General features: G+C 41.1%; 1 protein-coding gene across 1 annotated transcript in view; it reads right to left on the bottom strand.

The window, feature by feature from the left end:
* Positions 1-26,126, bottom strand: part of LOC133987434 (potassium voltage-gated channel subfamily H member 1-like) — a 38,495-nt gene that overhangs the window by 4,727 nt on the left and 7,642 nt on the right. The window contains exons 4-8 of the mRNA XM_062426805.1: positions 25,941-26,047; positions 24,458-24,586; positions 23,730-23,848; positions 18,946-19,338; positions 2,263-2,707 (exon numbers count right to left, since the gene is read on the bottom strand). Of these exons, the coding sequence (XP_062282789.1) occupies positions 2,263-2,707; positions 18,946-19,338; positions 23,730-23,848; positions 24,458-24,586; positions 25,941-26,047 (1,193 nt within the window). The remainder of the gene's footprint in view (positions 1-2,262; positions 2,708-18,945; positions 19,339-23,729; positions 23,849-24,457; positions 24,587-25,940; positions 26,048-26,126) is intronic.

Below are 26,126 nucleotides of genomic sequence, written 5' to 3' on the forward strand. Positions count from 1 at the left end.
ATCTGATGTGCCAAATTGATCGGTTCAGGTTGTTATGGTCTATCACATATGTGCTCATAACACAAGATGCCTCTAAGCAAACCTGATTAAACTCACTGGAGACGTTGTGTCGTATCTACTGAACCAACTCAGCAAGTTTCGTTCAAATCTGATGAAGGCAGGCGGACGAAATGCTGGAACTTTGAGTGTGCGCTCATTGAAATGCTGCAGGGTTTGAGCTGATGAAACAAGAGTCTAACTGGTCTCAGGTCTTTTTAAATTGTGACAAGTGACTTTGCTAACGTTTGTGACGCCTGAAACCGGCTCGTTGCTGCTTTCGGCTTCAAATTTAGGCTATCCTGGTGGAGCTGAAACCCCCTAGAGGGTCAGACTGAGGTCCAACTACCATAGTCTCTCAATATTCTGTAGGAAACACTGGTATAAGGGACGGTGGGAGGGGATTGGATAGTGGGCGCTACACTTCTGTAAAAACACAGACTGCCATTATGTTTGGGGTTATTTACCTTTAATTGTGCTTCAGTCTCCACTCAAACATCACAGTGAGGAACGGAGAACATGAAGAGCCTCTTAGCTGCTAATACTGAGGTCAAAGGTCATGTCTATGTATCATATGATGAGTCCCTTTATAGACACGATGATGTTGATAATTAGCTTATTGTACGATAAGTAGATAATTACTGTGACACTTTAGCTGCTGTGTGATTTGCTGCAGCAGAGACAGTGATGATCTCCAACGTTCAGCAGCTGTTTTCCTTTATGAACCTTTTTAGAGCTCCGTGATAAATAATGTCCATTTATTAAAAAGCTTGGGGATGATTTATAATTCTAATTGATTCCTAAAAGGGTTTTTAGGAGCAGACAGTCGAGCAACAACAATAAATGACCAACTGCACAGCTCCAGACTGGGACCAGATGCTCACATTTAGAGACTAGGTGCATGTGTGTGTGTGTGTGTGTGTGTGTGTGTGTGTGTGTGTGTGTGTGTGTGTGTATTATCAAAGCATTTATCACTAATAAAGTTAAAAAGGGAAATGATTGCTTTGCAGGTAGATTTAAGATGTGAACTTAAATTCTCCTCAAATTTGATTTGTTAAAAAAGTGAATCTTGGAAGAGGAGGAAGAGGAGGAGGGGAAGGAGGAGGAAGAGGAGGAGGAGGAAGAGGAGGAAATGGAAGAGGGGGAGGAAGAGGAAGAGGAAAAGGGGGAGGAAGAGGAGAGGAGGAGGAGGAAGAAGAGGAGGAGGGGAAGGAGGAAGAGGAGGAGGAGGATGGGAAGGAGGAGGGAGAAGAGAAGGAGGAGAAAGATGAGGAGGAAGAGGAGGGGAAGGAGGAAGAAGAGGAAGAGGGGGAGGAGGAAGAGGAGGAGGAGGAAGAGGAAGAGGAGGAAGTGTGCCAGTGTTTCTACTTATTGAGCCGATTCTGAATCAAAAACCCCCAAAAACTGAAACTAAAACTCTTTTTTTTAACCGTCCTCGTTGTAAACATCTGCAGCCGGTTAGCGAACGCCTCGTTTTATTAATCCTGAGCCGACAATCGTCCACCTGAAAACTTCACTCTGAGTCTGTCTGAACGCCGTCGATACATTATTGACGGAGCAGTCTGCCTCTTCGTGTTTCCTCTGCTCAGTCGGTGTGTAGAGGGATTCAAGGAAAGTCATGTTTAATTTGACAGATGGAAGTCCATAGACTGTATATAAGAAATGGACGTAACATCCGTGACGTCACCCATTGGTTTGTGGACTGCTGCTCGGAGGCTAATAGTATCGGATCTGAGCAGCGCCATCTTGAAAATTTCAGGTGCATGCTGGGAAAAATAAAAACATGGATTCTACTTATATGGGCATCAGGAGGAGCATGAGGCGCCCTCCTGAACCTGTGAACCAATCAACCTGTCAATCACCACGTAGCCACGCCCTAATGCATACCCTGCTTTATCGTCACATATAAAATCAGGGAGGCCAAAATGTCCCAAATGAACATCATACTGCATTGAAGAAGGCTTTAAACTAGCGATTGAGACCATAAACACATTTTGAAAACGTTTACTGAGGTTAGAAATCAAGTGAGAAGTTGGTGAATTCTCCATTGACTTGTATAGAGACGGAAGTCCTTTTGACACCAAAACGGTCGCCCCCTGGTGGCCTTTTGATAGAATGCAGTTTTAAGTTACTTCCGCGTTGGCCTCATTTCAGAGGACCGGAGCTCCCCACCTGGTTGCAACTTCTCAAACTATAGACAGATTGTTTGACTAAAGAAAGTAAAACATGAATCAAACTCACATCCGATCATCATCATGGCCACGGCGAAGATCTTCTCCCCATTGGTGTTGGGCGCGATGTTCCCGAAGCCGATACTGGTCAGACTGGTCATGGTGAAGTACAGCGAGGTGATGTAGACCGAGTCCTTGCTCGGTCCGCCTTCCCATCGGCCCGAACCCGAGGCGTTGAAGCGGTACGGCGTTCCCACCGTCTCGCCCAGCAGGAACAGCCAGCTGTCCATACGCACGCTGTTGTTGTCCTCGTCGATCACCTCGTAGTCGCCGATGCTGTACCAGATACACGCCAACCAGTGAGCCGCCAGCCCGAACACACACACCAGTAACACCAGCACAGCAGCGCCATACTCGATGTAGTGGTCCAGTTTCCTAGCAACGCGACCCAAACGCAGGAGGCGCACCACTTTCAGGGAGCTGAAGAGACTGCTGATACCCTGAGGAGGAGGAAGAGGAGGAGGAGGAGGAGGAAGAGGAGGGAGAGGGGGAGGAGGAGGAGGGGGAAGAGGAGGAGGAGGAGCAGAGGAGGGAGAGAAGGAGGGAGAGGAGGAGGATGGAGAGGAGGAGGGGGAGGAGGAAGAGGAAGAAGAAGAAGAAGAAGAAGAGAAGGAGGAGGAGGAGGAGGAGGGAGAGGGTTGGGTGGAAGAGGAGGAGGACGACGAAGAGGAGGAGGAAGAGGAGAAAGAAGAGACGTTTTAGGGTTTTTTCTCCACAGTGAAAAAGTTTCTGAAACATTTGGATCAAAACTTTAAATCTGATCAAAATAAAAACAAATGAATCGATTGATCAATAAAATCTTAATATTTTAACTTTTTAACAGACAGCTGAGCGTTCAGTTCATTGATTCATTGATTGAAAAGCAAAGAAATGATTTATGAAACAGCAGCTTGTTGGTTTGACCTACGAAGGGTTCTGTATCACGTCGACTGAAGGAACCGAGAATCAAACCGAGACACTCTGATCCACAGAAAGCCTCCACAGGGAAACGAGAGGTGAAAGTGAAGATATATTACACATTATTCAGTGTGACTTCCTGAGTGGATCATTATCTCCAATGTCATCACCAGTAAACCTCCTTAAATCTCAGAATATCACATTTTTAGGTCAGTATCACATGAATCAGAGACAGCTGTCTGAACATCGTGTTACACAGCAGACGGCAGCTTCTAACAGCTGATTCAGCAGATTGTTAATGAATAAATGTAAATAAATCTGGTGTAAAAACGAAGCGGACATTACAGCAGATCATCTGAGGACGACGCTCCGAGGCCGAGATTTGACTCACAGCAGCTGTAATTATTACTGTAGAGAAAAACGAGCCAAATACAGAAAGAGAGGGACGATAAATCACACCCTCTGTTGCCATAAAGGTAAATATATATGGGTCAGTAACAGTGTTGGTAAGATGATCAATTCATAAATCAATTAAATTAGTTTAAAAAGCAGCATCAGGTTTGTTAAAATGTACATTTAGTATTTTTGTTGGTTTTAAAGGAGATAAATGCAGACTGAACTCAGCGGCTCCATAGCAGCAAGACATCATGGACGTCCGTAGCAGCAAGACATCATGGACGTCCGAGTTACGCCCAGTTCAATATAATCAATATATTAAAAAATGATCAATACGAGAAAACTGGATCAATGTGTAATTAAGGTTTTATTGTTTTAATAATTGTTTTATAAATGGATGAATGCAGAAAAAAAACCTTAAACATCTTTAAAACTAGTTTTAAACGGCATCTTTTATTAGTCAGTATGAACAAGAGGAACGTGGGTCAGTAATAATAAGTGTTGGTAAGATGATGAATTCATAAACCAGTTAAACTAGTTTTAAAAGCAGCATCAGGTTTGTTAAAATGTACATTTAGTATTTTTGTTGGTTTTATATCATTTGAAATGACATTTGCGCCATTTTTTACCAAAAGTAAGACTGAATGCTCCTGAAAATGTCAAATGGTGTAATCACAAAAGAATGATAAATATTACATATTTTATCACCTAGAGAGAAAGAAAGAAAGAAAGAAAGAAAGAAAGAAAGAAAGAAGGAAGAAGAGGAAGAAATAACCCAAAGTTGGAGGAGGAGAGAAAGAAAGATAAACAAGGAAGAAGATAAGAAGGAAAAATTAAGAAAGAAAGAAGGAAAGAAACAGAAAGGAAGTTAAGAGGAAGAGGAGAAAGAAAGACAGAAATAAAGGAGGAAAGAAACAAAAAGAAAGATAAACAAGGAAGAAGAGAAAGAAAAAGAAAGAAAGAAAGAAAGAAAGAAAGAAAGAAAGAAGTCAGGTTCCTGATCTCCATGATTCCCCAGATGAAATGTAATATTTAGAACAATTGTATTCCATTACCTTTATTTAATTACATTAATAACTTCCCTGAATAAATATTTATCTATTATCTGAACATAAAGAACAACCTCTGTGGCCATAAAGTTAAATTTAAAACTGATGTTATGTAATCTAACAGCTTCTTTACTGAAATCCTCCTCCACACTCTGCAGCAGAGCTTTTACACTCAGGACGGATTCATGCTGCACTGAACATGAAACATGAATGAAACATATATGAACCATGTATGAAACTTGTATGAAACATGCAGCAGCTCTCCATGTGTGACTGGTCCTTTTCCTCTCATCAACAACACTGTTTCCTCTTCAGCCTTCACAGCCGGCGCTCTCTCATCACAGCAGAGAGCAGAGAGAAAGTGAAAAGCTTGATTTCACCCTGATGGTCTGAAGCCAGAGGTTTAAATCCCCTGACGCTTCATCTGCCTCAACAGCTTTCTACGGTAGCCCAAACAGGACATTTATTGTAATTTATTTTCTACTCTTTGTTTTCCTCTGATCCATATATTTATTTAATGATCGTAACACACTGGCTTTGTTTTCCTCTAATGAGAAAAGTAATTATTCTGCTGTGATGAGAGAGCTGCTGATTATCACGTATTATCCTAACATACATTTCCTGACTTCATATCCTGATAACAACATCTGTCCCAATTATAGAATAAATAGTCAGTAGGGCCGCGTATCGTTTAAATGATATAAATGATGATACCAGCCCCGATCCAAGTCCTCTTAACCTTCGTGTCGTCCTCCCGGGTCAAATTGACCCCGTCTGTTTTGACTGTTCCTTCTTTCCTCCCTTCCTTCCTTCCTTCCTTCCTTCCGTCTGTCTGTCCTTCTTCCCTTCCTCCTTGCCTGTTTCTTTCCTTCCTCTCTCTTTCCTCCCTTCCTTCTGTCCTTCCTTCCTCTTTCACTCCTTCTTTCCTTCGTTCCTTCCTTTCCTTCCTCTCTTTCTTTCCTCCCCCCTAGCTTCCTTCCTTCTTCCTTCCTCCTTTCCTTCCTTACTCCCTCCCTCCCTTCCTTTCCTTCCTTCTTCCTCCCTTCCTTCCTTCCTCCCTCTTTTCCTTCCTTCTTCCTCCCTTTCTTCCATCCTACCTCCCTCTTTTCCTTCCTTCTTCCTTTCTTCCATCTTTCCTTCCTCCCTTCCTTCCTTGACTCAAGGACAACAGGAGGGTGATACTGATACCAATTGAGTACTTCATCAGATTCCCATTAACACATTTAGGTTGATTGAAATACTGAAAGTTATGGTTCAAAAATATCATGTTTATAAGCTTAAATGTGACGTGATCCTTTGAATTCTGTTCAACCTGCCAACTACCAACATCCTGAGTCTGAAGCACAGCTGCACAATTAATCAAATATTAATCTGGATGAGAATGTTTTTCCTCGTTTAAATGAACATGATTGACTGAGATATTGACGTTTTAAAAAGGGGCTCTGCTGCATATCAAATCAAGCGTTTCCTAAACCAGCAGGAGGAGATTGACATGTTTTAGATTCATTTTAATGGAGCTTTCATGCCTGAGCAAACATTTCCTGGAAGTTGTGGCTGCAGTTCGGAGAAGAAGACTCATAAACAACAGCGCAGACGTGCAAAATCAAAGGTCTGCAGCTGAAGAGGCGAAGAGCTCGTCCATCGAAGTGTTTGCAAAGTGATGAACAAGAACAAATCATATGCAAAGAGTGCTTTAAACCTCCTGTTGTCCTCGAGTAAAAGAAGGAAGGGAGGAAGAAGGAAGGATGGAAGGGAGGAAGAAGGAAGGAAAGGAGGAAGGAAGGGAGGAAGGAAGGAATGGAGGGAGGAAGGGAGAAAGGAAAGGAGGGAGGAAGAAAGGAAGGGAGGAAGAAAGAAAGAAAGGAGGAAGGAAGGAAGCGAGGAAGAAGGAAGGAAAGGAGGAAGGAAGGGAGGAAAGGAAGGAAGGAAGGAAGGAAATGAGGGAGGAAGGAAGGGAGCAAAAGAAAGAAGGAAGAGAGGAAGGAAAGGAAGGAAGGAAGGACAGAGGAAAGAAGGAAGGGAGGAGGGAGGGAGGAAGAAGGAAGGAAGAAGGGAGGGAGAAAGGAAAAGAGGAAGGGAGGAAAGAAGGACAGATGAAAGAAGGAAGGACAGAGGAAGGAAGGGGGGAGGAAAGAAAGAGAAGTAGGGAGGGAAGAAGAAAAGGAAGGAAGGAAGGAAGGAAGGAAGGAAGGAGGGAAGGAGGAAAGGAAAGAATGAGGGAGGGAGGGAGGGAGGGAGGAAAGAAGGAAGGAAGGGAGGAAAGAAGGAACAGTCAAAACAGACGGGTCAATTTGACCCAGGAGGACAACAGGAAGGTTAAAATGCCTGTGCTGTAGTTTTATTCAATTGGGCCAAAGATATGTCTAATAACCGCTGTGAGCTTGAAGGAGAACAGTCGACACACCGGACTAAAGACATGTGACCCTCTCATGCAATTATTCCTCCAAAGTGGAATTACCTGCGCTGAATGCAAAACGACGAGGAGAAGCAGAGAGGGATTTCACAGCTGTGGAGTACTCTGAGATTGCTGCTGACCTTTTGTGGTTAAGCAGCACAAAGGAGCCGTACGTGAGCCTGATAATTCATTACATCCACTTCCTCTCTCTTTCCTCCCTTCCTTCTTCCCTTCCTCTCTCTTTCCTCCATCCCTCTTCCTTCCTTCTTCCTTGACCTTTTGTGGTTAAGCAGCACAAAGGAGCCGTATGTGAGCCTGATAATTCATTACATCCACTGTGATTTTACAATGGAGAGTCAATGCTTGCAAATGTTGTTTCCCCGACGAGGCCCGATGGAGAGTCAACGGCCTCTTAGGAGCTTGTAGGAGAAGCCGGTCTGCATTACAACAGACAATGAATCAAACGCTGTGAAGTCTCTGAATAAATGGACGAGGATCCAGTGCTTTGGAGACGTTTAAAAGGAAGAAAGAAAAACTGAAATATTTGGTGTAATCTGTGATGATTAATTCAACGGAGTGTCTATTTGCACCCCTGGTACAAACAGCCTCGGCCACACAGCTGAGCTATTTGCACCCTCGACGTATAACAACGTGAAAACATGGCGGACATTCATCTTCCACGCCAGCAGAAAGGTTTCATCTCTAATGTTTGCTCTAAAGACATTTCTGGCGGGAAAGTTGTATTATTATTATTATTATTATATTTTCATAATCTTTCCTCAGTAAATGTTTACAAGCATCAGTTTGTCAGTCTATCTTCCGTATTAGCAAACATATTGGGCTGTCACGTCCCTATGTAGAATCGAAGCGGTGGCGTAACGGGCATCGTGTCCGTCATTAGTTCAGGAGACTCGGGTTCGATTCTTTACAGCAGCAGTTATATATTAATAATGTTTTCAGTGGAGAAACTCTGCTGCATTTTAATAACTTTGTTAAGTAAATGCATACAACCCGAAAATATCTGAATTTACAACCTTCAGTTTGTTATATGATGGAAATTAAATCTTGACAGATAAGTCTATGGTTGCCATGGATACCAAATATATTTCAGACCTCTGAAGTCTCAGGCATTGGCCGTGAGACACACATTTCAAGCTGCTCACCCGCTCTCACGCCACACCTGACATTTTTTCACGCTGGGAAGTGATAGATCTCACCGGACAGAAATTATTATATGATATACAGAAGAGAACAGCGACGTATATTTATCCTGCTGTCCCGGTGGGATACGGGAGTCTTCTGCATAACTCCACACGCTCCCCTCCGACACTCAGTCCCGCAGGGTACTTAATGCACTCCTATTGTACTGGGGTGCAAATGGCATACATTGATATTTGCACCAAGACAGGGCAAATAAAACACTTTGATACCAGGGTACAAATAGCATCCACTTCTAATTGTACTGGGGTGCAAATAGCCTTTGCCTTAATTCAATCTAATCTGTGTTGATTGTGTTAATGTGTGTGAATATTCTGTTAATAATGAAAGCATCATGACAGAGAGTTTATTTAATATATATCAGATCAGAAAGTTTTATTCTGAGCTTTAATTTTAGATATGAATCACTGCAGTGAGAGATCCTCGGGTTGAGCACAGAGAGCCTCTGCAAAAAAGCTGGTGAGCCGTTTCTCTTCCAGCTGGAGGCAAAAAAAGAGCCGAAGCTTTGAGAGGATGAACTGGGGACGAGGTGTCGTTAATTTGAACCTTAATTAAAGTCCTAAAAGTCTGCAATGAACTGTGAAAAAGAGCGTTTAAGTTATCTGCTTGCTCTGCTTTGAATCAGCTGAATAATTACCCAAATCTTCAGGATCTGGTCTCACTGGTGCATTTAAAGAGACTCTAATGGTGCTTTTCCACTACACAGTTCCAGCACGACTCGCCTCGGTTCTTTTTGCGTTTCCACTAGGGATAGTACCTGGTACCTGGTACTTTTTTAGTACCTGCTCTGGTGAGGTTCCAAGCGAGCCAAGCCGGAACTAAATGTGACGTCGACACACTGCTGGCCGCTGATTGGTCAGAAGAGTTGTCGCTGGAAGAGTCATTAGCCGTCCAGCATTTTTAAATACCGGCAGCAGCGTTACCATAGTTACAGCTATACGGCTCAATTTTCTTGCTTTGTGTGAGACAGAAAGCCACAAACAGCAGCAAGAACACCATCGCCTCCATGTCCTCCATTGGTTATGTGTTTTGTGTTGCGTATAAAACGAAGTCACGGCAGTTTCGCGGAGCCGTGGTATGACGAACCCGCCCACGTTGAGTAGGAACTTTTTTGTAATGGAAAAGGTTCCTGGAACCGTACCGAGGCGAGCCGAGTAGTACTGGAACTGTGTAGTGGAAAAGCGCCATAAATGACTAAGGGTCACATCGGTCTGTAGATACTTTGACTGATTCATATTTTCCATGTTTGATGATTTGTGATATTTTATGATTTAATTTATTCATTATTTTTGTTGTTAATTGTGCTGCTGCCAGGATGCACCTTTTCGTGGTTAAATACATTTAATTAAACAATAAATACTTCAGGTTCGTGTTAGTGGATAAGCTCACTGTTGCAGGTTGGCCATCTTTAAACAGATCAGTATCAGACCAGCTCTGAGCTCTTCTTACAGCAGCTTAAGATAAACTGGATTACTGAGTTCAAAGAGAATCCCCTCCTCCTCCTCCTCCTCCTCCTCCTCCTCCTCCTTTTCCATCACCTCTCCTGAATCAAACAGCAGAGACACAGCAGCTACATGACAGATGTAAAAGATTCTCTCTTTGCATCACTGGAGGTTTTTTATGCATATTTGACCGGTCAGCACTTCTGCTCTGCTCAGTCATGACCTTTCTCTCTACATTCATAAGCAGTAATTACATGCTGTGAAGTCATTGGATGAATGTTAAACAGTCCACTCCATCATGCTGATGGGACTCACGGTGCCACATCCTGCAGTCGGGCTGCATTGTCTTCAATTTCATGCCTCAGCTGGATGGACGGTGGCTGCTGCAGGTCACACATGACTAAATGTCTCCACAGCGGACTCACAGTGTTTAATACAGTCCTGTCGTCCTCGAGTCAAGGAAGGAAGGGAGGAAGAAGGAAGGAAAGGAGGAAGGAAGGAAGGGGGGGAAGGAGGAAGGAAGGAAGGGAGGAAAGGAAGGAGGGAGGAAGAAGGAAGGAAAAGAAGGAGGGAGAAAGGAAGGAAGGAAAGGAAAGGAAAGGAGGGAGAAAGGCAGGAAAGGAGCAAGGAAGGAAGGGAGGGAGGGAGGGAGGAAGGAAGGAAGGGAGGAAAGGAAGGAGGGAGGAAGGAAGGAAGGAAGGAAGGAAGGAAGGAAGGAAGGAAGGAAGGAAGGAAGGAAGGAAGGAAGGAAGGGAGGGAGGAAGGACAGACGGAAGGAAGGAAGGAAGGGAGGAAAGAAGGAACAGTCAAAACAGATGGGGTCAATTTGACCCGGGAGGACGACACAGTGCTTAATACAGTCCTGTATTTCTCTCTGGGGACAATAAATATCCATCTATCTGCTACGTCACAAAGAAAGACTGACACTCTGTTGGTTTTAAAACTCCTTTCTGTCAGAGTTCATCCGTCACAATCAACGTTTTTCTGAGCTGATTTTTCTGAGCCACAAAAAAAAATGCATCGATTGGATGTTTCCGGTGGATAGTTTTCCAATATGAATGATGACCAGCTGACCTTAAAACCCAGCCTGCACCAGAGGAAACTGAGCTGCAGACATATTTCAGACCTGAATGAATAAAAGACTTTCCTCTAACAAACCAGAAGCTGCTGCTGCTGCTGTATTTGTACTTCCTGTCACCTGAAGCGAGGGTCGAAGGACAGAAGGTGTCGTATTCTGTGCAGAGTGTAAAACAGCCAGGTTAACTTCCTGTGATACATGATAGTACTCCAGAGCTGAAATTATTAGATGATTCAGTATCAGCAGGATGGGAAACACCTGGACTCGGTGTGCCTCATGTTTAAGCAGCCAATCAGAATCTTTCCTACAAACCATACAGCAGCCCGACAGCCAATCAGAATCTTTCCTATAAACCGTACAGCAGCCCGACAGCCAATCAGAATCCTTCCTATAAACCATACAGCAACCCGACAGCCAATCAGAATCCTTCCGATAAACCATAAAGCAACCCGACAGCCAATCAGAATCCTTCCTATAAACCAAACAGCAGCCTGACATTTACAGTACAACTTCAAAACCTGCAAATATCATCTAAATTATGACTTTATTAATTCATATGTATTTATTATAATGCAGCTTTGTTTCTTTACAGAGGTTTGTCTCTCTTTATTATCCAAAGATGCTGGAACTTTGTTGTTTTTTCACATTATAATAGAGAACAAAGTCAGTGAATCTTCACTAACTTTGTCGTTAGTTAGCTTTAATTGAGCTTTGTAGTATTCACTTTATTTCTCTGTACAACATACAGCAGCAACAACTCATCTATATCTATTTTCATTATCTGCAGACACATCTGGAACCAGCAGCTGAGAGACAGGACGTTATAGTTCATCACAGCATTATCTTTATAGTTATTGTTATAGTGTTCGTTCTTAGTGTGGACGGACCTTTACACTGCCTACGTGTTGTTCTCGGTTTATTTTAAATAAATGTACTTTTGTACTATTGAATACCGACATGACTCCACTTTTATGCCACAGTCTAGAGTCGGACTGTGACAAATGAATGCTCGTCCGGGAGTCTTATGAGGTATAATGTTAATTTGGTTAAAGTTGTTGCCTCTTAAAGCAGGTAGATGTCATTGTTTGTTGAGTTTTGTTGAGTTGTAGTAGCTCTGTTCCTGTTTTTCTCTTTAATGATCTTTGTGGTTGGAGTATGACAATTGTGAAGCTAGGGTATAATCAGTGGTAATGATCTCTGGTGTGTTGGTACCTCATCAAGAGTTTGCAGTACTTGTGAGTGAGGTTGTACATGTGTGCTACAGGGAGTCCCCTCTCACATGCTTTTTGCTGTTACGATGCATAAAAGCATGTGAGTCGGTGCCAGAAGCCTACAGGCAGAAATTTAAAACGTGGTAAAAGGTCAAGCAACCAGACACATATGGATTTAGCCAGAGAGTCGGTCACTCGCTTTAATCAGCGGTGCTCAGCTTTGGAAGTTAAAGCATTTGCTGATTTTGTGCAACGTGATTGTTTTTGAAGCAGCTGAGCAACGTAAAGACAAAACTGCTGCTGAGTATTTTCCTGACGCACAAGGTTGATTTTGATTGTAAGGTAAGAGGACAGTGGAGAGCTGCATGTCCCACCATGAAAGTCAGACTAAGCGTGTTAAACCTGTCACGCTCACAGCATCTATACAAACTCTTCCAGGTTCCAGTGATTCATCATTTAAGTCCTTTTTTAAAGAAAAATACCAAAAGATTATCTGGCAGCAGCTTCTCAGATGTGAATATTTGCCAATTTTTCATGATCATAAACATCTGAATATGTTCACGTGGGCTTCAGGGTCTTTATACACTCTTCCACCTTAATGGAATAATACAACCTGTCCCTAAACTTTACAACAAATGAGTTCAATAGAAGCTTAAATGTAAATGTACCATTAATTCATCAGATTATGTGGACACAGACGACGTGAAGTAAACCTGCAGGTCTGAAAAGGTCAAAGCACCAACATGTTCCAGTTTGCATCCTTCATCAAGTTAGTCTGTATATTATAAGTCCTGCTGGAGCTTTGACTTTTTTCTTTGCCTTTTTTTTCTTCTCTGTGTATCTTAGAAGTAGATGAAGTCGTGCCAGAAACCTCTGCTCTGTTTCTGGAGGTCTGGACCGTTGCCTGCTTTTCCTGGTTGGAAGCAGATTTATGATTCAGGGCTTTATAAATAAACAGACCTGACTACATAAAACACCTCCATACTAGTTTATACTGTATATAAAACACTTAGACCCATTCTACTGAGCTATGATTTAACCGGTGGTGTAAGAAGTATGTCAAGTGCCATCAGGGAACTAAACTGCTGAATATCAGGCTAATAAGTAGAAACCTGTATATGTGCAATAATACCCTGATCGTGTCAGCATGGGAGACCACACTTCATCAACCCTGATCCTGAGCACCAGAGTGCTGCAGGGGTGTGTCCTCAGCCCTCTCCTCTACTCCCTCTTCACACATGACTGCTCCTCCATTCACTCCTCAAACACCATTGTTAAATTTGCTGACGACACCACTTTAGCAGGACTGATAACCAACAACAATGAGACAGCCTACAGCTACCTTAACACTTCAAAAACGAAGGAGATGTTGATAGACTTCAGGAAATGATGCATTGAGCAATGACGCATTGAGCACTAACCCTAACCCTAATCCTCTGCATACAAGGAGAGGAAGTAGAGATGATGGAGTGTTTCAAGTTCCTAGTCTAGTCCTAGAGTCTACATCTTGGTAAATCTTACGTGGTCTACACTCATCCCTCACCAGGTGAAGAAGGCTCAGCAGAGACTACTGACAAACCTTTACTGTGCCACCATGGAAACCCTGCTGACCGACTGCTGCACCGCTGTGTGGTACAGCAGCTGCACAGTGGAAGATCGGAGGGAACTGTAGCGGGTGGTGAAGGCAGCTGAGCGTGTCAACAAGACCACGTTACCACCTCTGAATGACATATAAACATTACCACCTCTGAATGACACTGGCTGACTGAGCAAGAAAGCCAGCTGTATTATAAAAGACCCAACCCACCCTGGACACGGCCTGTTTTCCATCCTAACCGTCTGGAAGGAGATACAGAACAATAAAAAACAAAAAACAAATAGAGTAACAAACAGCTTCTTTCCCAAAGCTGTCATCTTGACTTGATCTATCTATACCTACCTACATCTATCTCTATATTTATACCTACCTACCTCTATCTATCTATCTATCTATCTATCTATCTATCTATCTATCTATCTATCTATCTATCTATCTATCTATCTATCTATCTATCTATCTATCTATCTATCTATCTATCTATCTACCTATCCATCTACCTACCTACTTATCTATCTATACCTACATACCTCTATCTATCTATCTATCTATCTATCTATCTATCTATCTATCTATCTATCTATCTATCTATCTATCTATCTATCTATCTATCTATCTATCTATCTATCTATCTATCTATCTATCTATCCATCATGTGCAATATTATCCACACAATTCACTATATGAATATAACCAAGTATATGTACTCACTCTGCTTTTCATCATTGTTTTATATTATTTGTTTGTTTTATTTATTATTCAGACTAATGTGTCTTCTTGTCTGTAGTTTTTTATGTAACTGTATGAACCACTAGACATATTAATTATGTTGTACATCATGCAGTGACAATGAAGGCTTTGAACCAGTGGTGGATAAAATATTCAAATCTGTTCCTTCAGTCAAAGCAGAAATGCATTCGTGTAATTCTGGTTGGTTTATGTCACGTCAGCATTCAGTGTGAAGGCGCTGACGCAGCGATGTTTCAGCTCCAAACTGTAATCAATATGGACGTGAAATGACTCGACAGACTCGGCTGTGACTGAATGAGAATCTCCTGATTATTACTCAGTTGTTAACATCCACACTGAGGAAGAGGATAAATCATCGAGCTGTGTCTAATAACCAAACATATGTATTAAACACTGAGGACTCAATCAGGGTTACTTAAATCAAACATCACCTTTAATGCTCGGCTTCACATCCTGAAAAATGTTTCTGTATTATATCAAATGTTCCAGGCTGAGTAAGCAGTCACAAACACAGCTGTTCTGTTACATCAGTGCAGTGTGAGTGTGGCCTGGAAACATCTGCCAACATCTGTCAACACATTTTGATTAAAGTGGTTGTAAAGTGTGACTGTTGCACAGAAACACGTCCACTTCAAACCGGAGACAAAAGGAAGGACAATAATAAAAACAGAAAATACAGAAAAATCTCTCTGTTTGTGAAACTCACTTTAAAACCTGCATGTGACAGTTTGATGTTTGTACAGGAACTTTTTTTAGTGCTTTTGACAAGAAGCAGCAGTTATATGTTAAAATGATGAAATGAAAGTTTTATTTAACAAACTAAAATGTCCCAGATTTATATGAAATAATAAATATATTCTGATCACAGTGACTGAAAGTTATTCCTGTTGGTTTAATGAGCGACTAATTCACAAAACCAGGCCGACTACAAAACTGTATCCATGACATCAAAGACTGGCTGGCTCATAACTCACTTCAGTTAAATAAGGACTCTTTGGCCCCCACATCATACTATCATACCATCTAACCATCTAACCATCATACCGTCTTACTATCGTACCATCATACCGTCTTACTATCGTACCATCATACCATCATACCATCATAACATCTTACCATCTTACCATCTGACCATCATACCATCTGACCATCATACCATCACACCATCTTACCATCTTACCATCATACCATCAAACCATCAAACCATCATACAATCACACCATCATACCATCATACATTCAAACCTTCATACCATCAAACCATCATACCGTCATACATCACACCATCTTACCATCATACCATCAAACCATCATACCACCATACCATCATACCACCATACCATCATACCACCAAACCATCACACCATCATACCATCTTCCCATCTTCCCATCACACTACCATACCATACCATCATACCATCATACCCTCATACCATCTTACCATCATACCATCTTACCATCAAACCATCATACCATCAAACCATCAAACCATCATACCATCTTACCACCTTACCATCACACCATCACACCATCCTACCATCAAACCATCCTACCATCAAACCATCATACCATCATACCATCATACCATCTGACCATCATACCATCATACCATCAAACCATTATACCATCATACCGTCATACATCACACCCTCCTACCATCCTCCCATCAAACCATCATACCATCTGACCATCATACCATCATATCATCGTACCATCTTACCATCGTACCATTGTACCATCGTACCATCGTACCATCGTACCATCGTACCATCACACCATCATACCATCATACCATCTTACCACCTTACCATCACACCAACACCCATCACACATCACAACCATCCAACCTTCCTAACCATCATACAACCATACCAACACACCTTATACCATCATACCATCCATACCACTCACACCATCACATACCATCACTACATCATACCATCCTACCATCCTACCATCAACCACCATCACACCATATCCACATCCATCCTACCACACCATCACACCATCATACCGTCATGTTCCATCTTACCATCATACCATCAAACCATCTTATCATCACACCATCACACCATCTAACCATCATACCACTGTCATTGCCCAAAACCTCAATCAGACCACATAGCAAGAACCTGGCTGTTATATTTGATCTAAACTTCAACAAACAGGTAAACTAAATTGTCAGGTCCAGCTTCTTTCAGCTCAGAACCTCTGACCTACTTTAGAAAGTGTCATCCATTAATTTACTGATATCATCCAGACTGGACTACTGTGACTCGCTCTACCTCGGCATTTCTCAATTTACAGTTTCCTGTCTACAACTGATCCAGAACTCTGCTTCCCGGTTATTAATAAGGTCAAAGAAAAGAGACTACATCACCTCCACCCTCCTTACACCGGCTCCCCGTTCATTACAGGATCACATTCAAAACTCTCCTAACTGTCTATAAATCCCTCCGTGGTTTCATTACATATCTCTTTGCTCCTTTTATGCTTGTATGTTTGTACTTACAACAGGTGTTCTGAGATACTGCAGGGCACCTCTACTGGCACTTATTGCACACTGAGTATTTCCTCATTATTTACACATATATTTGTTTTATTAGTGCAATTTTGGGGTATTTTTAGTAATATGTTTTTAGTTTTTTTCCATTGCTAGTTGGAGATGTGTTGCTATGTGATGAAACATGTTGCTGTCTTAAGTGTGAATGTATCTGCTGTAACCAATCAATGTCTAGTAAACGATCAATAATCTATCTATCTATCTATCTATCTATCTATCTATCTATCTATCTATCTATCTATCTATCTATCTATCTATCTATCTATCTATCTATCTATCTATCTATCTATCTATCTATCTATCTATCTATCTATCTATCTATTTGACTTTGTGAAGCACTTTGGTGCAAAGTCTGTTTGCTTTTTGAAGTGCTTTAAGTATAAAATAAACTTGAATCCACACAAACAATCTTGTTTTTTTGGTTATCGTTTCTCTTGTTTTGATTTTAATGTTTTATAGATTTGTTTTGATTGTTAGAGTTTTTAAAAAAAAGGTGAAGGACTAGAAAGGTTTACCTCTGCTGTCATTTGTATTTTGTTTTGTTTTGAGTCTATATGTTTATTTTGTTATTTTAACATGTTTGAAATAAACTAAACTGAACTAAACCGACTGTGGACGTCACACAGAAGCTACTTTCCTCTTTAGTTTTTCTACAGTTTCACACTCGTGTTTTCAGCCTGAAGAACGTCGACCTTCATCTGTCCGCCGACATCAACACAAACACATCTGCTGTCACTGTCAGCAGACACGTGTGAACTGTGTTGCAGTAATGAAGGCGACATTTCATCTACAGCAGCAGATCACAAACAATTTCCTTAAAGGGAACCTGTTTTACCACCGGGTAAACAGACTGATATTTTAAGGAGCTTGTAATACATTTCTGTTTATTATTATTTGTTCAGTTTTTTGCAGTCAATGATGTTTATATTAGTGTCCATGTGGTTTAGTTTAAATTTAAAGGGTTAAAATGTGAAAATAAACGTATGAATAACTTGCACACATTCTTTTTTTGTGGACCCAGCATCAAATTTCTGCTTTTAATCCATTTAGAGAGAATATATTAGAGGATTATGGCAAAAATGTCTAAGTGGTGTAACCATAAAAACTTTGTACATTATACATTATAACTTTATATTAAATAAAGGTAATGGAATACAATTGTTCTAAATATTACATTTACTCTGGTTACCATGGAGATCAGGAAACATTTACATGTTTTAAATGAAGTCATTATTAGTTTAAGTCCACTTAAATACACTGTAGGTGATAAAATATGTAATATGTATCATTCTTTTGTGGTTACACCATTTGACATTTTCAGGAGCATTCAGTCTTACTTTTGGTAAAAAAATGGTGCAAATATCATTTCAAATGATATAAAACCAACAAAAATACTAAATGTACATTTTAACAAACCTGATGCTGCTTTTAAAACTAGTTTAACTGATTTATGAATTCATCATCTTACCAACATTTATTTATCACTGAGCCTCATACAGCTTGTACCTCATTCACACCACTTCCCTTATCCTCCTGAGACTTTAACTTTACATTTATATTTCTGAAGAAATGTTGAAAACAACTAGATAGATAGATATATATTTTATTGTCCCTGAAGGGAAATTTGTCTTGGACTCTGAGTGCTGAGACAGCTGCTGCCATAGTTAAAAAGAACAAAGAAAGTAAAAGTAAAGTTGCACGTTTGCACAACCATTAAATGTAGTTTTCTGAATGAATGAAATGCTGAGACATGCATTGCTTTGGACCCCTTGTTTCACCTTAATCATTTACACCATAAATGAAACCGACACACATGGCCCACACACACCCAGCATCAGTGTGATTGTGGGAGTGAAGACTTAAAGTAGAATTTGGTGTCGTTCAGAAATATCAGGAGCCATTTTTGTATGTTGGGATGAGTCTGATGGCTAACTTCACTTTAATCGGCAGGTGACAAACAGGGCACACAACCAGTTAATTGTCTGTCAGACTGATTATAAAGAAAACTGATATTTGCTGCTTTAGTTTCAGTCTGTTGCCCTGCGTTATATTTAAAAAAGAGAAATAATAAAAGTCCACTGACCTCGTCCACGTTCTCGAAGGCGTTGATGACGTCATAAGGCAGACAGGACAGCAGGTCGATGACGAACCAGGTCTTGACGTAGTTCATGCGGATGAGTTTGGGGTCGGAGATGACCTCGCCCGCCGGCCCGACGAAGGTGGTGTGGAAGTTGAGGACGATGTCGACGAGGAAGATGACGTCCACGATGCTGTCCACCACCAGCCAGGTGACGTTGTTCTGCTTGGTCTTGAAGGAGACGTTGTATGGCACCATGATGGCGGTGTAGAAGGTGAGGATGAGGATCACCCAGTCCCACGTCGTCTTGAAGAGGCAGTAGTGCAGGATGATATGCGGCGGCGTTTTCGGAGTTTCCTGTTTGTACTGAGGCAGGATGTCCGAGCCCAGCTGGAGAACCTGAGAGACGAACGAGAACGTCGATGAATTTAATATAATATCATATAAAGTCCACATTATAAACTTTGTGGCAGTTTCCCCTGTCACTGGTAATACACCACACCATCATTCATTACACAGACCACATGTTAGCATGCTTTCGTTAGCTTGGTGGGTGCACACACTGAACTACATTTAACATCCAAGTAAGTTTCCTGTGCTATTTATTCCCATAAAGTTTCCTAGAATCACACACACACACACACATTTATTGTTTTGGGTATCTCTTTATTATTTGAGTTTTGGAAATCATCAGTTTGTATCTAATTATGATGTTTTTTTCTTACCACAGTATTTCCTGGTGCTGGGCAGTGACAAAGGACCCTAGCCTTGTTTCAGGCTGTCTTTTATAGTGCCTGAGTAACCTGTAGGGAGCATGCTCAGTCCATCTTACTAAACCATACCAACTGTGGGGTTGAAATGGGTTTGTAAATTCATTTCTGGATTGAGGCCTTATGTGAATGCTTTGATGACCGCCTTTGTGTGGTAAATAAGTGTAAATAGATTTGGTAATGATTTCAGATGTGGAAATTGACCTGTGGGGTTAAGTGATTACTGAGTATGGTCCAGTGGGAGGGGCTAAGTCTTTAAATGGAGGGGTTCTACACTGCCTAGGCAGTCAGAGAAGGGCTGTGGTGCTGTGTAGACCCAATGGTGTTTGTCGCTGACACACAAAGAAAATTACTTTCCCTTAAATTTCATCTCAGCTTTATAAATAACTCTGCATGGCATTATGTATAAAATCAGTAATATAATAATGTGACCAGAGTGTTAATGAAGAGAACATCAACGTAACGCCCCCCATGAAGTGACCTAATAATGGATTAACTCATTAGTGGCAGCGGTAATTATTTCTCTGCAGTTAATGGAAAGATTAGTCACAGCTACTTAAGAAGCAACATGAAGCCTGCCGGCTGATGTTTGAGGTAAACTCATAAATAACATTAAACCACTTTTATTTAGAATTATACACAAAACTGGGTTTTTTTTTAAATCAAAATATATTTTTTCCAGTTGTAGTACTGAGATTTTTAACTTAAGTATAAGCAGAAATATATGAAAAAAATACTCTATTACAAGTAAAAATCCTACATTCAAAGTTTTACTTAAAGCTGCAGTTGGTAAGTCTTATAAAACTTTTTGTCATATTTGCTAAGACTGTCACTATGTAAAGACAGCATTACATGAAACAAGTAATCTGTAAAAAAACCAGGCTCATTTAGCCCCACCTACTGCTCCTACTGCAAATAGCCAGAATCCACCGCGACCGGACAAAAAGAACCAATCAGAGCCAGGATGGTGTCTGATGGAGTGTCTGACAGCTGTCAATCACTGCTCACGCACACAGCCCCTCCCCCTTCCTCCTCAGCTCGGGATAGCGGCTTCAGGAGCGTAGAGAAAGTAATGGAGCAACAAACAACAATCAGCGAGGACAAAACTACCAATACCTCCGTTACCAACAACAGCATACACGGTCGCGTGCACATCAGCCTCCTCTGGGGGAGGGACTTTGGAGGCAGAGCAGGAGTGCAGCAGAGAGGGAGGAGGAGGGATCTGAAAGTTGAACTTCTTCAAATTTGATGCTAAGTCCTCTCTCTCCTCAAAGTTACCAACTGCAGCTTTAAAGTCACAACCTTTAAGATCTGTTTCGTTCTCTTTGGCGCAACCTGTGGTGACAAGTGGTAACTGCAGGTGTATTTTTTTGACCACACCATGAAAATCCCAGAGATCTAAACAGTGTTGCTGTGTGACGTCAGACTGTTAAAAAACAGCCTAACCTCATTAAGGGAAAGTGACTTTACATTTATTTAAATCAAAATCTCTGAGATTATTACTTTAATTGAAAGTAGTATTAGAAGTATTGGCAGTAAAATATACTTAAAGTATCCAAAGTTCAGAGTATTAATCATATTTATATTACTGGAATATTAATACCAGTGCATTTATATGTACACGTTGTCAAGCTAGAAACACAGCGGAGGGATGACGCTGCTATTTCACTGCTACTCCAACTATTCCTCTTTCCTATTTTTTAAGATAGAATCTGGGGCTGCAACTAATGATTATTTTAATTATCGATTAAATTGCAGCTTTAGTCGATAAAATGATGAAAAACAGTGAAAATCTTTCTATTTTAATTCAATCAACTTGCCCGTTCAGTCCCACATTCAATGATCCTTTTATTCAATATTCAGTTTACTGGCATCAGAAAACATCAAATCATCACATTTTAAAAGCTGCTTGAAGAATTAATAATCAGTTATCAGAATAGTTGTTGATTAGTTTTCTGTTGATTCAGTAATTGTTGCAGCTTTACTTGAATCTGAGTTTTTAAGGTCTGGTGATGCTTCGGTCTGAAAGCAGCCTGTCAGTAAACAACAACAACAACAGGAAGTTCGTCCATCTATCTGAACACTGACAGCAGACAGCAGCTGTCAGACGGACTTCAGGCTGTTGATGCCGTTGGCTTCGTTTCACATCCATTAAAAGAAGTTTCATTCTCATCTCACAACAGAAAGAAAAGTAGTATCTGCAATTAAATCTTTATGATAACTGATTGGACCATTACTGCTGAACGATGTTCTCCGGTCTGTACGTGAAGAGAAATAGATTCATTTATTATACATCAGTGGAGGCCTGAGAGGATCCCCTGTTATAGAGTCTAAAAGAAATGCAAAATTATTCTGATGGCTGCCAAATGTTAATCATATATATCTGTATGATTACTGCAAGTAGAGCATCATGAGCACTTCACAGCAAATCTGATAAGTGAAATGATGCTATCTGATAACTGACGATGACTTGGGAGGTTTTCACCCTCGCCTGCAGTGATTGGTTGGTTGGTTGGTTGGTTGGTTGGTTGGTTGTTGGGTTGGTTGGTTGATTGATTGGTTGGTTGGTTGGTGGGTTGGTTGGTTGATTGGTTGGTTGGTTGGTTGGTTGATTGGTTGGTTGGTTGGTTGTGGGTTTGGGGGATTATATGGTACTTTAGGTAACTTTAGGTAGTGTTAAAAACAGGATGGTTCATGTGAAGTCATTTTGTGTGAGGAAAGGTGGTTGTCGTGGTCGTCTGATATGTGTATAAATATGAGATGTGATGGATTTCTTGCAATAAACCACTTCAATGCAACAAGTTGATGCACGAGACTGACTTTTAACCCTCTGTGATACGACAAGGTACAATAACCGACACAGGTGAGTCCATCTCTCTTCAGTCTGAGCGTCATTGACTTTTTCTGTATCTCATTACAGACAAAGATCAGACTTAATCTCCACCAGGTGAGACAGGACAACAATCATCACTTCACTCTCTCACTGTGTCGGCTTCCTGCGGTAAGATTATCTGTTTGTGTAACAGGAACCAAACATTAAACACAGTAACGTACAAATGTCCTGTGTACAGAGTGTGTAGCTGAAGCTGATTAGATTAAATCAACAAACAAATGAATCAATGAACAGAATCAACAAGACTGATAACAGACTGTTTATAAGTGTACATGTATCATATGGTGCCTTCCAGTTATACTCAGAAGTTGGAATTTACAAGTTTCCAGTTGGAAATTTCAACAGGAACACCTGCTGAAGTCAGATTTCCTACTCGGATAGTTGGAAGAACTTCACCAGCCCCGACCTCAAAGTGAAAGTTGTAGTAATATTCTGTTTGTTAGCATTAAATCAGTCATACACACATCACTGTCCAACTTCTATCTGTTCTAACCTGGCTAGAACAAGTTTTCTGACTTCTTTAAACTGGAACACTCATTCCCAGCTCTTCCGAGGTAAAGGGAACGCAGTGTAACCTCAAATTATCTGTTTGATGGAAAGAAGGAAGCTCTGATGAAACCAGCGCGTGATGTCACATCTCGCTACGTCCATCTTAATAAACCTTCTCCCTCCGCTCGGTGACAGCAGACCTCTCCCTCCACCTTTGACCGTTCAGAACAACTAAAAGCTCTTTTGTTTTCCAACGTGATCAAACATGTTGTATGAGTTACGATCGAGGGTAAATCAATCAATCAATCAATCTTTATTTATAAAGCGCCAAATCACAACAAAGTCATCTCAAGGCACTTTACACATAGAGCAGGTCTAAACTGAACTCTTCAGGTTTAATTTAAAGAGACCCAACATTCCCACATGAGCAGCACTTGGTGACAGTGTAGAGAAAAAACTCCCTTTTAACAGGAAGAAACCTCAGAACCAGACTCAAAGTGCCTCGACCGGTTGGAGTAGTAAACCGACCAATAGGGCAGCGCTGCTTTGAGCTGAAAGCTGCTGTATGATGATCAGGTGTAATACGGAGACGGGACTTTACCTCCTGTACTGTTGGGTTTAAGGTGAATGGATCTTACCTCTGCTAGGCGCGAGTGTTTGTGGACGTTTTCTCCTTTCTGCACAGCCGGAGCAAGCTGCTGCAGAACTCCTCGACTGCTGGTCAACGCTCGAGTCAGACGGGCAAATTTACCCCAACCTGGAAATGAGACAGAAGAACAGCGTCACATGACATGAAATCTGGCCAACCATGTTTATTTCCTGGGTGTCGTACTATAAACAGAACTCTGCAGAAGTTTTTAGTCACTTTAGATTCTTATTTATAATGAAACAGCATCAAAGAGTCCTGCAGCAGATGGTTTTAAGTCAGTCTGGGATTTACATGAAGAGACAGAAGATGAAGAACAACAACAACAACTGTGATGACTTCCCCAAAGATGAAACAACAACCGACTTGCCGAGTACCTGAAACACTGAGTGCAGGTGTAGCGAGGAGACAAAGCTGCTCACTGATATACTGATTTACTTTCTGCTGTTTAACCCTCCTGTTGTCCTTTAGTAAAGGAGTTCCTCAAGTTCCTTCCATCCTTCCTCCCTTCCTTCTTTCCTTTCCTCCCTTCCTTCCTTCCTCCCTCCTTTTCTTCCTTCCCTCCCTCCTTCCTTCCATCCTTCGAAATGAAATCATTACTTTATTCTCTATTTTGGTCTAGTCTGTTTGGTTTCAGTATTTGTGTGCTGAGGATTCTGCTGTGGATGATCAGCTGTTCATGTCCTTCATGTTTTTTTTGGGGGGGGGGGTTTGGCTCACCTTTTGAAGAGTCGTCCTCGATTGGCTGCTTGAAGGCGGTGATGTCACTGAAGGTGCAGAGAAACAGGACAACTTTGTCCTGCTCGTTCCTGATTGGAGCGATCTTCACGAAGAACCACACCGGCATCCCTGTAGTGAAACAGAGAGGGGGGGCAGGGGGGGGGGGGGTCACAATGAAAAACAGCGATGTCATCATCAAAGCAAACTTAAATATGATCCACTGATGGTTTTTGACTTTTTTAGACTCTGTTTCCAAATCAATGAAACATCACAGGCTTTAAAAGTGTTAAACTTTCTCTCTAAAAGTGAAGTGTAGTTAGAAGAACTTAACAAGAACATAAATACTACAAGTGTTGCAAGTGTCTTAAACTCGTATTAAGACTTTATTTATTTTCTCTCTATATTGTTTTTAGACTTTTATTAATGTTCTTCTTGATCCTCATACCTGTGTCTGTGTTCTCATTTCATTTCTCAGTCTCTTTAAAACACATTTGTTGTTTTTAAATGTGCTATAAATGAAATGAGTTAACTTAACACAATACAGACCATAGATGATGATGAAATGATATCGATCATGACGTATTAAGAGGTAAAGTTAAATCAGAGCCCCTTGTTTAGTTGGTTTGTCTCTGTACTAAAACTGGCGTCGAATGAACCTAACTTGAAACCTAAAAAATGAAGCTCAGCTGCCTCGCGAGGTTACATGAGTCTAAATCTGAGTTTCAAACACAGAAACTTTCCCCAGAGACGTTTTGAGGAACCACCTGCGTTTCCACCGGAGGAACCAAGGTCTAAATTAAGTTCCCCAAAAAGCCCCAACTGGTAGTGGAGTCTGCAAGGATGACTGTCTCTTATTGGTCAAACACAAACTACCGATTCCTTCATTAGACAAGGAAGCACAGTAGTTAGGTTAATGTTGTCTGTTGGTCAAGGGAGCTATAGAGTGAATGAAGAGAAGGAGAAATAAAACGTTATTTACTGATAAATAAAGCAGAAATAAAAGCATCAAACAGGCAACAGGTGATTTACTGTGCAGATAAACACTCGGATGTATTTCTGCTTTTCATTCATACAAACAACCACAGCTCAGATCTGTGCTGCTGCTTCCTGATTTCTCATGAGTCTGACCTGCAGGAAGCAATTTGTTGTTGAACTGAAGCAATACAGCACCTTAACTAACTGACCTTAAAACCTAAAAAGCTTTAAAGACCGTCAGTATTTTAAAGAAATGCTGCCGTAGTCTCACAGTGAGCTGACTTAAAAATGTACAAAATGTTCTTCCCTAGAGGATCAGACTGAGAGCTCACCACCACAGTCTTTCACTGCACTTGTTACCTTTGTTGTAAATAAAGAAAGTTAATTAACAAAACCAAACCTGCAGGATCTACCTGCTGCGTCTATGTTTCCAAAGTTTCTGAACTTCTAATTGAAAGGAGGCTGAAGTGTTTAAACTGTCAGGTCTGTGAAAAACTGGACTACTCACGGTTTTTCTTGTACATCAGAATCTCAAAAGAGTTCATCTCGTAGTTCTCGAAGGTGAGACGAACCTTCTCCGTCATCTCTTTGTCAGTCAGCTCTCCGTACATGAAGCTGCGGGAGGAATCAGGAAACAGCTGTTATCTATCATCGGCCTTCACACAGCAGCAGTGTGACAATGATGATGATGATG

The sequence above is a fragment of the Scomber scombrus genome, chromosome 2, assembly GCF_963691925.1.
Source record: "Scomber scombrus chromosome 2, fScoSco1.1, whole genome shotgun sequence".
NCBI lineage: Eukaryota > Metazoa > Chordata > Actinopteri > Scombriformes > Scombridae > Scomber > Scomber scombrus.